General features: G+C 37.2%; 1 protein-coding gene across 6 annotated transcripts in view; it reads right to left on the reverse strand.

The window, feature by feature from the left end:
• The window catches only part of ANO3 (anoctamin 3), a 226975-nt gene that overhangs the window by 195353 nt on the left and 13966 nt on the right, over positions 1 to 17656 (reverse strand). Inside the window, exon 1 of one of the 6 annotated variants that reach the window (XM_068945316.1) lies at positions 15900 to 15982. The exons of the other annotated variants lie outside the window; for them this stretch is intronic. Coding sequence (XP_068801417.1) covers positions 15900 to 15957 — 58 coding nt within the window. The 5' untranslated portion in view covers positions 15958 to 15982. Of the gene's footprint in view, positions 1 to 15899; positions 15983 to 17656 lie in introns of those variants that run through there. 6 annotated transcript variants of the gene reach the window in all.

The raw sequence follows: 17656 nt of genomic DNA on the forward strand, positions 1-17656 counted from the left end.
TCTATTTCTTTGTGGTCTAGTTTTTTTTTTTTTGGTCATAAATACTCTAGATGAACAGTAAGTAGGTGTATCTTATGAAAAGTAGCTGTGACTGTAAAAACTAATCCCCCTAAACTATTAGGTGGTATAAAATGGCTGTTTAGTGCACAAGATAAACATACAAAGTCCCATTTGCAGCTTTTTATAGTGCAAAACCCAGTTGTTATAATTGCCTTCTCTATCCCATAGACTACGAATGCAACAAGAAAAAAAATAATACTTAACAATGATATTTTGGTTAAATAAGCATATGTTCTGTGTAGCTTCCACATGCTTAAGTTCTGAGGCTATGCCTCTGCTAGCAAATCAAACAGCTCTGGGCACAAGCATGTGACGATCTATGCTATTACATTGTTAATGTAGAGTACTGTAAGTTATCGAACAGTCTCTGGCATGCTAGATGGCCAGCGCAGCACTCCCAAGCAATTTCCTTGCACGATGCAGAAGTTGACATGGGTCAAGGGCCCCTAATTATTAACACTGATGGGACTGTGCCACTGGCATACTCCCTCCGGCCTCCTCCTGGAGCACTCCTCCAGTGGACTCCTTACCACCACAGCCTCCTTCACTCCCTCATGTCATGACCAAACACACTCTTTGCATCATCCTATTAAAAACTCCTGAAGGCTGGTAAGAGTCTTTTCATTACTTTCTTCTGGCCTCAGGGTGGCCTCACTGATTGTAGAGGAAGAGCAGAGAATAGCAACATAGGACAGAGACAAGTAACATCTACCTTGTCACTTATGACCAAGGAGGCCTGTTGCTTGACAGCATAAATATGTCTACTCAGTGCTGAGACAAATTTATGAGGCTTAAAAACAGAAAAGCTTACCTCACAAAACCTGTGAAATGAACCCACCCAGACTCCTGACCTGGTGCAACTTGTTAAGGAAGCAAATGCTCCTCTGGCACTGCTGTGGATATCCAGATTCAATCCCACCATACCAGGATTTCACCCTTTATAGCCAAATGTAATCAGGTTTTTCATGGTGATCTGTAAGGGCACTGCAGACTGAGGGGACAGTAGCTCTTGTAAGTGATGTGCTTGCAGAAGCGCAAAAGAGGACCCACAAAAGGGACACAAATCTCACTGAGGGGAGGTTCTCCTTCTACCATGCACTTACAGAGACTGCACCAGCCAAAGGACTGTGTGCCCTTACCACTATCACTCATACAGACCACTCAGAGACAGCTAATGTTTAGAAACCTCCAACCTTTCCTGCCGGCTGCAGCTCCACCGACCTTAAGGAGGGACAACCAAGATGCAGGGAGCAGTGGCCACACACGTGCCCGTGGGGATGGGCTCGCTGCAGGTGGCGCTCTGGCGCCCAGTGCTAGCACCATCTCTACCGTGTGCCACCCTACCTACATGTCCTGCTCCCATGCTTGCACATATCACACATGCAGCACTGTGTGATCCCATCGTTAGGTACTGACTTCCCACGCACCAAACCTCCTTTCTATCAAGGGCAAGTGAGGGCCAAGGGCTGATGCCTCTGCCCTGCACATGGCATTATTTTTTGAATTGGTAGGCCTGGACATGCTTCTCTCCTACTCTTTCCCATGGCTAAGACTAGGAACCTGTTGCCATGCCAAGCCTGCAAGGCTCCTCTGCAAACCCAAAGGAAAACTGTGACCCTTCCTCCATCTGGAAAAGGCAAAGTTCACCTGACATGAACACAATCCATAGTAGCTGGAACAGGATGGCCTTCAGGGACCCCAAGGATCATGAAATGGTCCAGCAAAAGTAGATATCACGTTTGCAGGACTGAATAGTCTGAGGTTCTTGACAAACAGTAATTTAACATTAAGTTTTCTTTAGGTTCATTTTACTCATAAACTAGCTTTGTCTGTCTGTCTTTTTTTTTCCCCCTTCGCACAGTCAAGCATTTGTGGTTATTATGCACTGAGAACCACTAGTCCTCCCTAAATATCCTCCCTCAGAACAAAATAAAACGGTAACCAAATATTTCACACATTTAAAAGAAACTGCAGCATTGCCCTCTCTTTTGAGAATTTTGCAGGTTATCTCACAAAAATATTAAGAATTTCCTGAAAGTCATGATTAACCCACAAATAGAGATAATACTTTCTCTACAGAGCATCACTTGAATTAACCATCAGACCATGTTAGTACTATACTTAGGCTTTTTTTTTTTTAAATCTTCAAATGATACTATTTGATAATTGATAGCAAGGGATAAAGAGTAAACATCTTAATCATAATTCTAATGGAAAATAATTTTAACATAATAGATGGAATGATCGTCACCGGCTTCTGTTTAGCTTCTGCAAGGCAAATCTATATATCTTTTTCATCCTCACCTCTATCCACTCCTTGAGTAGGACAGGCAACATTAGGACAAAAACAACAAGAAAAATAAAATCTAAAAAGACCGTGAGTCTGAAGTTACAAGGAATTAAAAGTTCTACTGGGCTATTTCACAGTCCTATTATCCATGATCCCAAAAATGTATTGTTTTTGATCCTTCTGCATTCTCAGTTCAGCAATAGAGTATCTTATTCCAATTTATAGAAGTAGAGTTGGGGAACGCAGAAACCAAATCTCCCAGAATCCCATACAGAAAGTACTTGAGATACTTAAGGTCCAAGTCAAGGGAGGAAGCTGAGACCTCCCTCGTTCTGAACAGTTTATGATGAGTGTGGTTTTTTTGTTTGTTTGTTTGTTTTAAATCTACTTGATCCCCCGGAAGTTATAAATATATTGTTCCTTTTCATATAATACGCTTGTTCTCTATCATATATCCCTCGCTTGCTTGTTTATTTAGAAATCCTAAAGCTGCAAATATTTGGTTAGTACATATTTCTCAGAAAGCCATATACCCAAATCATGCAAGCTCAAACAAACAAAAAATTAAAAAAGGTTGTGGCTTTATTTTCCTTCAGAGAATAAGACAGAGAAGAGTAGCAGCTTGTACCAGAAGCTTGATGAGTGTTCGCCTTACCTCCCAAAACAGCAGGTCAGTTATAATACAAAATGACTCCAAATGTATCAGCTGCACTTTTCAGGCACTTATAACTTAAGCTGAAAATTAAAATCAGGCTAGTGGTTATGTTTCAAGCCATGTAGATTAAATAACTTCAGAACAAAGCAGTAGATAAACTAAATTTGATTAGATTTAGAAGGGAGGGCTTGTCCGTCTTACTGACAACATGAGACAAAGACGATATGCAACTTCAGCAGAGATTTAGAAGTGATCCTAAAAGATTTTTTGTCAGAATATAATTGTACCCTTGCAAGGATGAGGGTTTCTTTTCATTTTTCATATTAAAGAGGGTACATTGAACTATCAGACAATTGCATCAGTACTCTGCTTCAAATTCTTTCTAGAGAGAGCAAGAACTGCAACACAAGAACTGAAATATAAATTGCAAGGACAAGAACATTAGGAAAAAATAACAGATAATGCTTTAAGTCTCTACCTCTGCCCAATGGAGGTAGATTCCTTCAGTTTTTCTTCAGGCTAAGTTTAAGGCATTAAAAAAAAGGGGGAGGGGGAAGAGACCTTAAAGGTGAATTAAGAACAAGTTCAATTTCTCTTCGATGACAAACAAGTATTAGATATTTTCTCTGAAAATATAATTATTGACAGAGACATTTACGCCTTAGGAGTTCCAGCTTTTGAGCCCCCTCTTTCTTCTCTCTCTACTCCCATGAAACAAACAAAAAAAGCAGCACTTTGAAATGAGAAAGCGTGCCAAAAAGGAAGTCCAGAGATTAAATAAATCAGTTCACACTCAGAGGTTTAAATCTTGCTTTAAATAAAGTAAAACCAATGTTTTTTTCTTATAATTCCTTCCCCAAATCTTTCTTCATATGTCATTTTCCCACAATACCATCCGAAACAAGTCTTTTGATCAGTTTGGACACAGACCACAACTGATTTGTCACACAGAAGCAGCCCTTTATCCTCTAACATATCTAAGGAAATCAAACAACCCTTTCCCCCCAAAGAAGCCCCTAAACAGCAGGGGCCACTAATGCCACCTACTACAAAAATCTAGAGTCTCTCTCCTGAGAGGATACCAGTTTCATTCCTCCCTGCGAGACCCTGTTAGGCTTGAACATCTTGCAGACAGCGAATTCAAACATGGCCTGCTGAAAAATGCCATGTTTGTACTACAGATAAGCTGAGTATGAAACTCACTGTTCCAAGATTTCAGGGAAGCTGAGCGGAGCTTTTGTTTCTTGTAATAACACTCTCCAAATAAAAAAAAAAATCAGTGATAGTGCAAACAAACAAAAAAAAAAACAGGCAAAGCACTTTTTACAGAGTGCTTATTGATCTGTATTGTCATACTTGAAGGTACAAATATTCCATCATAATAATTAAGTAGAAAGGGGGTCAGAAAGGTTTTTGATATAGGACTCAGCTTTTGGCCCAAATATTATTATTATAAATATAGAGACAACCTCCATAACTTTCATCTATACTGCAAAGTTGAGAACGGTGTTTCTAAGTTAAGAAAGTACTAGAAACCCTATACTACCAATATTAGTCACTTCTGATAATGTGATTAATAAGAATTATGCTACCTTTCAGTCATTTTAAAAACATGGTTCTCTAGTTCTCTTTTAGCTAATACAACAAATACTGCTTTTGCACTCCATCCCAAACACTACCAATCACTCCGCATTTTTGACTTCAGGAAGGAAAATCACACCAAAGGACATGCAGAGAGAAACCAACTTGCGATACAGCAGCTCTTATATACAGTAAGCAAACTGTGAAGGTGTCAAAATAAAAGGAATTTCAGCATTGCAGATGTTGGTCTGGCAACTCAGGATTGCTCAATGAATGCAATGCCTTCACAGTCATGTTCTTCTGTTCCACATGTGAATACAGTAACAGAAATACAGAGCTCATTAGTGGCCAGAAAAAGCATGCAAGACACCAAATGGAACAGATTAAAGAATAAACAAGGAAGTCAAAACTTAGGGTCCAGTTGTTTCCTGGTATAAGTGGATACAATACCTCCCAGTTTCTGTGGAAACTTTCCTATTTGAATGCTGTGTCAAATTTGTTCAAAAAAAAATTTGCGATAACCATTCTTTTGGCAGAAGAAGTATTTATACAGATTTTTAAAGACAAGTTTATAATAAGAATAGGTACCATAATAGTAAAGGAAGAGAAAAAGTTTAAATTGGACCTTGGTAATTACATTGGCAGTTCCTGTTTCATGAGCTCTTACAAAAGACCCATAGGATAGTTTGCAAAATTACCGCTTGCATAGAGGGTCACACCTATTAATGTTTTATTAGTAGTATGAGAACAGAGGAATAACAATACTATCACAGTGGGTTGGATTCCGTGATGTGTGTAAAAGGAATGCTGTGCTTACACGGAGCCCAAGTCATTTCAGTATACAGATGCAGAAGTACTAAGTCATCCAGATTTCAAGTACTTTTCAACTAAGCAAATGCCTGACCAAGTTATCAGCTTTTACATAGTACAGGTGATTCTCCAGTGTTTTTCAACTACAAAGTTAGTTACAGAAGGGTATAACTTTCTACTTGAGTAGTTTTTAACATATATATCACGCAAATAATCACACTACATATTAAACCAGAGACCATGAAAAACAGCTTTCACAAACGAATACGATGAAAAGAGTACTGTTTGATAGCGCTTCATTTGTTGATACTCCGGTATCACCAGTTGAGTCTGATGATTTTCCCTACTAACAGTAACTTGCAAACAAACTAAATAAATATATGAAAACAGTCCACAAACAATAAAGATGAAGAAATATGTCTTCACATCTTAGTGAGTACTTTTTTCATATGCAGTGCTCTTTCTGTTAGTGAAAGCGCTTACTAGTGGTAATGGTTAACCAGTTCTCTTACCTGAAAACCTATTCACTAACTACTACTTTTTTTTTTTAAACAGAAGTTTAAAGTAAAATTTATATTAATAATACTTTAATCAAGACATGTACATATTCTGTCATTGAATTTCCACTATTTTTTTCAATATAACAAAAGCTTCCAGAAAAAGGTAGTCTAACTTCTTGAGATGACTAAGTATACAATTCTTTCAGCTATGCCTTGTGGTCTTTGATTTTAGCTACACACATTGAAATGCTGATATCTGACTTTGGCCTAAGTGAACACTGGAAGAACAGGTCCAAGTTAAAATTCATAATCAGAATTTCTTGCTACTTTAATCTTTTTGACATCTCGTGCAAGTGCTCCATTTAGAGACTGAGAGTTTTGATAACCCCTATTTTTGTAACTCCAAATAAGATCTGATTGTCATTTTTTGTTGGAATTAAAGTTTCAGGAAGGAAGAAGCAACAAAGGAACTTTAATTTCAAGATGTAACATATTTGGCTTTCAGGTTATCATTAGTAGCATTTACTAAACTTAAGAAAAATAATTGATGTTGCATAGCTACAGACACTATCTACTAAAGACTCTTTTAAGCAGTAACTGACATTCAATTCAATATGACTGCAATTTTAATTTGCATTATACACTTATATACACTCCAATATCATCCCAGACTGGCAATGAAGAGCACTGACTGACACCCAGGATTTCTTAAACAAGCAGCCTCAGAGCCTGTCTGCCCGTGCTGGTGCGTGCCAGCGCGGAGCGGGGAACAAAGAACTCTGTGCAGCCAAGTCAGTATCCTTTTTACAGGGAAATTTAGATACACAGCACAGGGCAAAAGAGAAACGTAATAGCTTTCGACAGCACAGCAGACTATGCTGGAGTGATGTTGGCGGTGCAATACGGAACGCAACTACTCAGCAGCAGCTTCAGGAGCTGAGTCTTCTCCCAAGAACAGCAAATAGGCTGTTACTGATGTCATTAAGTTATTTATACTTCTGCTTGGAGTCTTGGGCCTTTGGAGGTTTTTTGTAAGGTTATAAAACATGTCAAAATATAAACCGCAGTATAGTGGAGTGACAAAAATATGAGACAATAGTACAATTCTACTTTAGGAAGAAAACTCTCACGCTTGATTTGAGAGAAAAAATTATTCCAAAATCCATCTGGATTTCTTAAGAAAAGTCCGTATAGTTGCTTTTGTTTATATCTGATTATGATCTACAGTGTGAGAAGCTAAAAGCAACAGTTCTCCAAAGTCTTCTCCAAAATCAATATTTCAGTGAGAAGCCTCCTAGAATAAGTTAAGGTGGGCACACTTGGAGTTGACTTGGACACTGGGATCTTTGTCAGAGAACACAGGAAAGGAGTTAGCTAGTCTGTAGTTGCTCTGTAAGAAAAATGCAATATTGGAAAGTCCTTCAAAATTTTCAAGTCTAATAAATAAACTGTCAAGTTTAAGACAATTATTTCAAGTTTTTATCAAGGTTGTGTTTTCTTTTTCCTATCTATTTTCTTTTTATTAATTGCATCTGTAATGACGAGAAACTTTTCTAGTCAGGGTTCTAGTCAGGTAGTCCGACAGCAAATAGCTGCTCTAAGTTTTTATAATAAGTCTTAATGGTTTAATAATGGAAGCCGACATTGCAAACCAAGCCTGCAGAACCTTTGTGAAGCGAATCTAACAAGATGGACTGTTCTCTCATGTGTTCAAACAAGATGGTTAGGGGGTTTTCCTCTTACCTTAGGGAATAGCTCTTCTGGATGAATAAGAGAAAACTACTGCCCTGCTGCCTTATGCAGCTGCAGAAAGCAATAGTCCCAGGCTGCTATTAAACTCATAGCATTATTAGCAGAACTATTTTGGGGGGACAATTTCAATAAAACTAATAAACTAGTTTGGAATTTGTGGTAGCTTCATATTAGTAACATTCATTTGTTTTGTTTTTAATTTTTTTAATATATGCCTTATTTTTAAATACTTTCTCAAAAGGCAGGAGGGCACATTCATCCATATTACTCTATTATTTGACATTACAAATCTAAAGCCTTGCCCATACACACAGCTTTGTTTCATTATCCCATTGCATGCACTGAACAGAAAAAAAAGGAGCACTGCCAGTGCCAAGGGGTGGATTTTCCTATCTGTTCTTGATGAAGGTAACATATGTATACATGCACTGTCAGTTGTTCCAGATCTTAAATGAGATCTCAAATCACCACATAAAATGCTCTAAAACTCATTGCCACAAACGTGGCACATTCTAGAGATTGCTTGATTCTTTCCCTCGGCTTTTCAAGAGAAGCTGTTACCACCCCCGAGCTTTCTCCCTCCCCTACCCCTTTTTCATCCTAACACTCCTAAGCAGTTCGTTTCAAATTCATTTCTGTTAAGCTATCTGCAGGCATTACTCTAAATAAATGAACTAACATTTCTAGGAGAAAACAAAAACAAACCCATAAACTAAAAAAAAAAAAATCTTGGTTTGAAATTCACTTTAACTCTTTTCTTAAATCAGCTGAAGTTGGTTTATGAAGTGTTTTAAAAGAAGGAATAGTGTTTAGAAAGGTCATCAGTAAATGACCTTTTCACATCAAAAGTTCTCCTTGATGAAAGACAAACAAGGGAATTTTCTTTGTATGCTTCCTCATTTCCTTCAAATTACTTTTGATGAGAGTTTTCATTTTACAAATCAGATTCACAGTCCAGCTTTGCTGTGGTGGCATCCTACAGAATTACAAGTTGTTTGCATTATAATTTTGACCTGGATCCCTCAGCTGATGCAAACATGCAGCAGGCGGTTCTGTGAACTACTGGCCATACTTTAAACCAGCAGAAAACCTTGCCTTTAAATGTGCCTACTTTTTGACTGGAAGAATAAGGAATAACATGCTTATGAAGTTCTGCGCCCTTGGAAATCAAAACGGCATTTAAACTCTAATAAAATACTGGCTTCCCCCTTTGGACTTATTAGAGCATAACCTGATTTCATGTATATTTTTGCCATTTAAGAAAAGGAATTATGTATACTTTAAAAATCTTTGCTGTCTAGAAGTGGACAGTTTTATGTAAGACAGATTTTATTCTTGCTGAAGCACATCCAGCAGGCTTTATAAAACATACCAGTTTAATAGTATAATTGGGCAAAAGGTGATGAACAGATTCACAATTTATTATTATTAAGAACCAGAAGCAGCCGTATGAAATTTATGGCTTACTTAATGGTCTTGGGCAAATTAGTCAGGACCTATTTTTCACAAATGCTGAGTGATCCCATTTTTATGCATTCAGAAGGAGCCTGAATGCTTGATTGTTTTTAACTGAGGCTCCTTAATCTCTTCACACTTCCATTTTTGATAAGTGGAGAAAAAAATGCATAAATAATAGAAAATTCATTATTACTGAGGACATTCAAAGCTTAGCATGGCATACATCATGTCGCTGTATAGCTTTGTCACCTGTGTACATTAAAAAAGCCTAGAAAAACCCCCTTTGAACTCCTTGATTTCTCTCTTCTTTGCAGAAAGTATATATGAAAAAAACTTCACAAGCTTTTTTCCTTTTTTAAAGGAGAAACTAACAGTGTCTTCCTTTAATGTTTTTGAAATAGAATATTAAGAAGAGGAAAGCACATAAGAAATGGAGAGATTAATGTCAGCTCTACGCCAGTTGCGAAATAGTTAAAAGCAGTGGTTTAGGAACTTCTGTCTCAAGTGAATAACCTTCATTCTTGTGAAACTGAGGATTGATCTACTCAAGCAGAGTGCCTTACCTCCTGTAGGACATCGGCGCTGACTGTTCTGAGAAATGGGTAGGATATCCTTGAGGAGTTACTGAAAACATGGCCAACAGGAGACTTTCCTGTTTTCCTTTCCTCAGAACTAGCAGATACTGATCACTATTAGAAGAAGGATACCAGACTAGGTGGACTTTTGACCTGACTCAGAAGGGGAATTTCTGCAAGTCCTGTGAAGGACAGCAAAGCACAGCAGTTTGCCAAAAGGAGTGATGGGACAGCAAAGTAGAGAAAATCAGGAGGCGGACAACTAGAGATCAAGGTTATATCATTAGGGAACATGGTTTCCTAAAAACAGATCCGATAGTTATCAAGTTGAGGCCCTCTGTAACTAAGGCTACAAAGTAATGAAACATGGAAAAAGTGTTTGCATCGTGTTAGATAACGATGACCTGAACTTTAAGGCTGGCAATACATCTATAAACAGGACACCTATTTATACACCTGTGAATGTCCCTCACTATTTCCTTCCTGAGGTAAACGAACAGGCCAGTAGCACATCCTGTGTGAAAAATGTGTACTGATGACTGAAACTGTGTTCTTCCAGAAACGAAGGAAAAGGATCTATCCAAAAACATTTGTTACATCATTTAGTTACATTAGTCAGAGAACAAGGACAAGTCACTCCCAAGAAGTATGAGATGCCAACTTCTTGAGTAAATAGTCAAGTCCATTCAACTTAGTTTCAATGATCCTTGAATCCTGAGGATTAGATTTATGTTCTCCTTGGGTTTTTATATACAAAAATAAAAAGGCACATAAATATATACGCATACGCACACGTGCACACACAGAGTTCTTAAATCCTGAATGACTCAACCTTTTGTCTTTTTTGACAGAAAGCTAATTTATCAGCGCTATCCAAAATATACTTGCTATTTTTACTGCTGTGTTACTTCTAAACTAACATTAAGCTTAGTCAATATGCATGAGCAGACCTCATACCAGGCATTCCACACAGCCACATTAAAAGGCCGACATAAATATTATAGCAAAACTAGGGATCTCTTTCAATAGTTCTTTGTTTTCTCAGAGATGGCTTCCAAAATCCAAGCATTTTTCCAGACAATCATTTAAAACATAGATGAATATAATTTTTTTGATAGATGCACATTAGAAATTGCCTTTCCAAAGAACTGCGCACAATCCAGTCTTTAGTCTGTCAGAATGCCATTGCAAAAAAAATGCCATTTTGGCTTGGCAACACCTACAGGCCAAGATCCCCTATTCATTACTTTTCGTCTCTGAAAAGCTACGCTAACAGACCTTGCCTTAGCAAGGATCCTGGAATAGAATCATTACAGACCTTTTACATCTCATCCTTTAGCAATATAGAACGAGAGAGCAGGAGTCTTGAGCATAAACCTATGACATAGCAACACAACATTTTGACTGTGGTTCATTTAAATAATTTATCAGAGTTCAGCAGAATGTATCTAGGCAGATGAGACTGATTAAATGAATACAAGGGTGTTTCCCTTGAATATTTTATAATCTTTTATTGCAGAATTGAAAACTTTTGAGTAGAAAGAGAGCTGGAAGCAGGTACCAATCAAAATTTTTAGCTTTGACATAGGCCATCTGATGACATAGGCCAAGGCAATATTAAGAAGCTTGCAGTATGGACTCCAAGTTATTAAAATAACTTCGGGGAATTCTGATATTTAGTACTTTCTCTATGTTTAGTGAGAGAAGTCATCAATTTTTACCTCTTATTCAGAGACTTGGTGCCACGCACAATATGGTAACTGCCAGAATTCTTTGTATCCATAATGACTGAGAGTGAACTGACTTGTTACCCCTTGTTCTAGAAGGAAAAGGACGCAAGAAAGTAAAGAAATCAAGGAAAAAAAAATTTAAAGCAACAATTAGAAAAAATGCTGCCAGTAAAAGTAAGCAAGAGACACTTTCATAAGCTCTGATGTAAAGCACTGGAAAATTCTTTGAAATTACACAAGAAAAAGATACTATAGGAATTATCTTGCACTTTAGGGATGCAAATGAGACTGTTCAAGTTTATCTTTAATATGCATAATTCCATTCCTTAGATCCAAATTTTCTAAGAACTATTTTACTGCCCTCTTGGTTAGTTAACATTCTGTAACAGTAAATATTGTTGCACACTACAATGAGAGCTTTTGTAGAGCACACTGCATTACAGAGCAAAATAAAAGTGCAGCAGAGAAATCAAGGAGGTTAAAACAGTACTGAAGTAAGCAATAAAGTGCTGCTGATTTCTCTTTTGATACAAGAAAGAATATCTGTGTTTTTACAAATAGTAACTTTAAATCTTCAATCAAAGCATTAAAACAGAAACCTGACACCAGTTCTCTTTTCAAAACATACAGGGATAGAGAAGTTTAGCATAATTACACGGGTTCAAGAAATTCATGTGTTCGAGTGATTTTTTTTTGAAGCGGAAGCATAAGTATGATAAATAAAGATCTAAGTTATTAATATATTTGCATATATAATACTTAATTCCTAAGGATAGCTTCTCCATTCTGTTATTTTACCAGTAAAACACTTCAAGATTGAGACTAACAGGCAGCCAAATTCTTTCTCACCATGTGCTCTTGGAAAAACACGCTTGCCTCTTCCAGCACCACTCAGAACTCTTTCTATTTATAACATTCAGCTGCCCACACAGATAACACTGCGCATAATTCCCTGTCTCCCATGATATCCTTTTTTAAATATTACAAAACATGTGTTTTCAGGAAGGTTCTTCCCGTCCCTTCCCCCCCCCCCCCTTTTTTTTTTCCCCCTCTTAAATCAGCCTAACTGGAGCCAGATTATAATATTGATGTAAATACTGTGAAGGTCTAAGCAAAACTGGTAGAGTTTGTCTACATTTATGACGGCGTAACAGAAATCTAAGTGCGGGTTGATTTGTTGATACAAAAGAGAAACTAATTTTAGCAATACCTTATAGACCAGGTACTAAATGATATCACTATTTTCTCATCACATACTGCTAGACAGCACTATAAGATATTACAATAAATTCTACGTTCAAATGTGAAATTCAAATGTGTTCTGCAGTGCTAGAGGAGCACCCTTTACCAGCCTCACCATCAGTGAGGTGCCTCACCTATACACGACCACCAGTCCACTCCACATGCCACACTAATGATCTTCAGACTTGTTCTTAAAGTTAGTGCCTCAACAGGATATTCTGTTGTTACAATAGCATACAAAGACATATCCTTACAATTAAAATTGTTAAGAAACCTTAAAAACGCCTCAGTGATCTCATGTAGGCGCACTGAGGCATCTCGCATCCTGTAGCATTCTGGAGACTTGCTTGTCAATTTACGCTCATTAAAGGAGAAAAGACTTGGGCATACAGACTCACTTCTGCTAACAACTAAGACAAAACGCATCAGTCCAGACTCAGTAACAAAGGTCAAAAAATGAGAGCAAGAGCCAGGTCTGAACAACCTACCCCTAACATGTTGCAGCTTACACCTATACAGCTTGAACACAACAATGAAACACAGTTCTAAGTATTGACTTTACCTTTCAAATCAGGTAAAATTTTAGTAATGTCTGTAATGGTGGCATATTCTTTACTTAGACATGCTTCCTCTACTGCTGCTGAAGGAATCTGGGAAATAAAATGCATATATCTATTGTCTAATTATAAATCATTAAATTATCTTTACTCAGAATTAGCTGACCCACCCCACCCTGAATTCAAAATAAATAGCTCATTAGAGAAAGGAAAGCACAGAAGAGAAATGATGCCTGTGGGAAAAATTAAATTTCTATATCCAGCTCAGTTTCCATTTATTGTAGCCATATCAGGATAGAAGTCACGATCCCAGGGAGCAGAGGTGAATGCCTTAGTACATTAGGCCTCTATGTGATCTCTGAATTATTCATTAGCTACAGGCTTACTTTGTATATTATTAATGAACTTCTGGTACAGAGGGCAGTACCAAAGAGAGAAAGATCTCCCAGTAATAGCACATAGTACTTCTTTAGGCTGAAAAGCAAAAATACAAACTCATATCGGTATTAAAGTCTCAGCTCTACTGAGCACATGCTACATAACTTGAATCCTGATCTCTGCACATACATGAGCAAACATGCTTTTTTCCCTTTCCCTCCAGTCACTATACAGGATGTCCATTTCATTTTAAAAGTAGCAGTATGTTAATTATGGTAATTTGGACATAATAAAGTCTACCTCTGTTTTACGTCATAAACTTAAAGGCCTTATTTACCAGAATTTGACACAAATTGTAGAGAACAGTTCCATTTAGCCTCCAAGGTAAAATCAAAATTAAAGATAACAGCTCAGAAAGATGTATAACTATTCTGTTATCCATCAGAAATAAGGAACTACATTCCACAGTGTGGAGGTTAGGAGGCTGCTAATAATTTATTATCTTTCTGTTCTACTGCTTAATAAACTTTTTTGCTTGGTGGCTTCCAAATAAGCATTGGCTTTACCTGGCATAGCATATAGAAGGATTATTTCTGAATATTTTTCTTCCTGGCAGGAGTGTGCCTGCTGCTTCATAAAAGGAGGGAAAGATGCATTCCTTGACCTTTTTTGCATAATGAGAGGAAATGAAGAGGGAGGAAAAAAGCAGAAATGTAGTTCCTAATCTTTGTGCAAAATATAATCCACTTCAAGTAAAAATTTACACATTTTGAAAAATTAGGCTAGTGTGGATGTTTCAGCTTCAGATTCTGCATTGCACTACAGCTTTATACAGAGCTCACTTCAAGATAAGGACTTCAATTGTGTTTTAACCAATGAAAATTATTTCCTGTACATAGCATCTTTTCATTACGTTCTGGTGGTACCTGAAGACAAGCTTTGTTCATCCTTTCCTTATAAACTCACATGTTCTGATGGCTAGCAAGGGACTTCGTTGTATAGTCTAGTGAAACTGGTCATCCTCAATGCTTTTCTAACCCCCAAAGGCTATTCTGCTGCTCAGGTTTTGCTAAAATGGAAAAATTCAGTTGTTACCTCTCTCTACACACCTACTACATGGATGGTTTTGAACGCAAAGTAGAAACTAAGCATTTGGAAGTGTTTACTCAGTTATATTCTCTTTACCTAACATCACCCATTTTCTTTTCCCCGAGTACCCTGTTAGTCTAGCTATGCTGTTGTGCCACATTGATCATTCAAAGTGTTTTTCAGGAATGTGACCTGGTTTTTTTTCCTCTTTTCTCTTCCTTTCTTCTTCTTTTTTTGAGAGAATAACCCCTTTCAGTCACTACCACTTTATTTTATATTTCATTTTGATCCTTTTATAACTGCACGCATACAGCATCAGGAGGTTTTTCTAATATGTAGGCAGATCTGCAGTAAAAATATATTCTGTTAAATACGAACTTGTCTCTGGAAAATAACTTCCACATCCCTTCCCCAAATAACTCATCTGCGCAAGGTTTACAAGACAGACAGTAAAATTTTGCTTTATCAAGCCTGGACACTCAATGATTTCTTACCTATGCAGTTCTACTGAAAGTCACATAGCCAAATCTATTTGATTTAGTATATGTCTCATTTAAGGAGAGTGCTGTACTCTGACCCCATGATAGCAGTCACATTACTAAGATCTCACTCATACTCACACATTTTTGGGAGGTTTCTTCATTCATAGTTAAGAGTTACTCAGACAAAGCCACCTTGAGGAGCATATTACAGAATTTCAATAGAGAAACGCTTCTGAGTATTTATCTTACAATCATAAAAAAAGATAGGAAGATAACGGCCATTATTCTATGTTGGATGCTTTAGTTATTTCCAAGCTAATGAGAAACAAAGAATGGCATCTATCAGAGATAAGATTTAAATTTGCACAAATATTTACAGCTAGACTATTCAGATTAGCTTTGCTCCCTGGGAGAAGTCTGAACTGCAAATTCACCAGGCCCAAGACTATATTGTGCCCTGCCAAATACAACAGGGATCACTTCCTGTATTTCTAGATCTTAAATGACCTTCCACTGCCCGTTTGTGAAGATGAATCGCTGTAGCTGCAACGCTCCACATTCATATTATCATAATATATTAAAACTAAAATTCTTCTTTGCCAGATAATAGTATGTAAGTCAAGATAACCTTTATTTCCTTAAAGATCACTTGACCTCTCTAAAATCATCAACCTCACCTTATCCTCCACACCTACAAGCATGCCTATTCCATTCATACTTTTGTTTAGAGTTCAGCTGACCTGAGCGCCAAGGGAACGGAGTGCCACGGAAACCAAGATCTGTCATTGGTCTAGTCATGAAGCGTTTTCTAAGCCAAGCTTGGTCTCATTTCAGGATTTCATCTTTTGAAACAGTGCCTCAGTATTACACTGCAAGGTTTCAATTAAGCTCTGCGTGTAGCTTCTAGGATAGAATTAGTGTCTATTACATTACACAGAGAATGAGAATGCCTTCGAGAAGCATTATCTACTGATAATATGCAGGGTTACACTTGGAAGGAGCTGTTTCCCTCTGTGGAAACTCAAAGAGAATGAAGTAGGCTGGGCTTGCATTTTTTATCCATCTTTGGTAACCTTCTATTAAAGTTTAACTTGCAAAAAGTGAATAGTTATGATTATTCATAGAGCTAACCATAGTTTCTATTATTTGAGAGAGTGCCTGACAGTAACTACACTCAATGTTAATGAAACAATACTCTTGTTCTTGTTCTAGTGTATTACTTTCTATAGTATGTTCTGGTATATACGCAGATCCCAAATAAATTTGTTTCAGGATTGGTACTCGCATTGGTATCAAAGATGGAGTGAAATACAGAAAGTTAAATTTATAACTTTATTCTTTCCCGCTTAAGAAGAGAGATTAGGAAAGTGCTTAAATATATTTATATCCCATTGTAATTGGATAAATTTTAGGTTAAAGCAGGAACAAAATGAAAAATGTGGTTAATATTTCCCTATCCCAAGAACGCTTCATAGACATCAGATCTCTTAATGATGCTTCCATTTTAAAGGCATTTTTATTTACACACAACAGCAAAAAAGGACTATATTTCAGGATATAACTTAACTTTGTCAGAGTATTCACTCTTCAGTATTTGCACTGTTAGGTGTTTGATTGCAATTAAATCATTAGTACTACAAGAAGAAAAGTTTTTCTTTCTGAACTGATGGTCTGTATATATTGAATTCTGTAATTCATAAATAAAAATTCATAGCACAAACACAGCAAAATAAATTTTAAACAACAAATCTTTCAACACAACTGACTATATGGGCAGCAGATTGAACAGAAGAAAAAGGACTTCTTATACTCTTTTGGTGCCTTTTCTAAGTTCACATCAAGTTCTTACTAACGTTTTCATAGCTTATGTACCTTATACCATTGCTTGCTGATGTTTTGAATTATTTTAGAGCAGTTTTAAAAATCCTCTTTGAGAAACCTTGAAAATTGGAAAAAAGTATTGAGGCTAAACGTAAGGTTGCCAAGGCTGTAACTTTCCCCCGGAGGGGCCATGATCCCCCCATTCCCTGTGGCATCCTGCTGGAACCCTATGGAGTTGCAGAGCCACCACTAAGGAACCTGGTGCAGCACCTTCAGGCAGGGTGTTGGCTTCTTTTTGATTTTTTCAGCTATGAAGATTTTCATACTGCTGTCACTATGTGAGAAAACCGAAATTTTACTCTTAGGCTTTTGATATTTCCCATGGCTCAGAGACTTTTCATTTTGCCTTTGAAACTGGAAATACTCTGCACATTAAGAAACAGGGTCCATCTTCTCAGTATAACTGAAAGCTATTTATTTTTATCAATGGCTATGGCTGAGCAAGTTGAATTTCCTTTTAGGAAATGATATGTGGAAACCAAACAGAATTTGTTTACAGTGTTTCATTCAGGCCTCTGCCAGCCCAAAGCAGCACTGGAAACTACAAAAGGCTTACTCACTCTAAGAATAGGTAAAACAAATACATCTAAGGCAGTTTTAGAAGGCAAAAGGTGAG

Source organism: Struthio camelus, chromosome 5 (genome assembly GCF_040807025.1).
Source record: "Struthio camelus isolate bStrCam1 chromosome 5, bStrCam1.hap1, whole genome shotgun sequence".
NCBI classification, from domain to species: domain Eukaryota; kingdom Metazoa; phylum Chordata; class Aves; order Struthioniformes; family Struthionidae; genus Struthio; species Struthio camelus.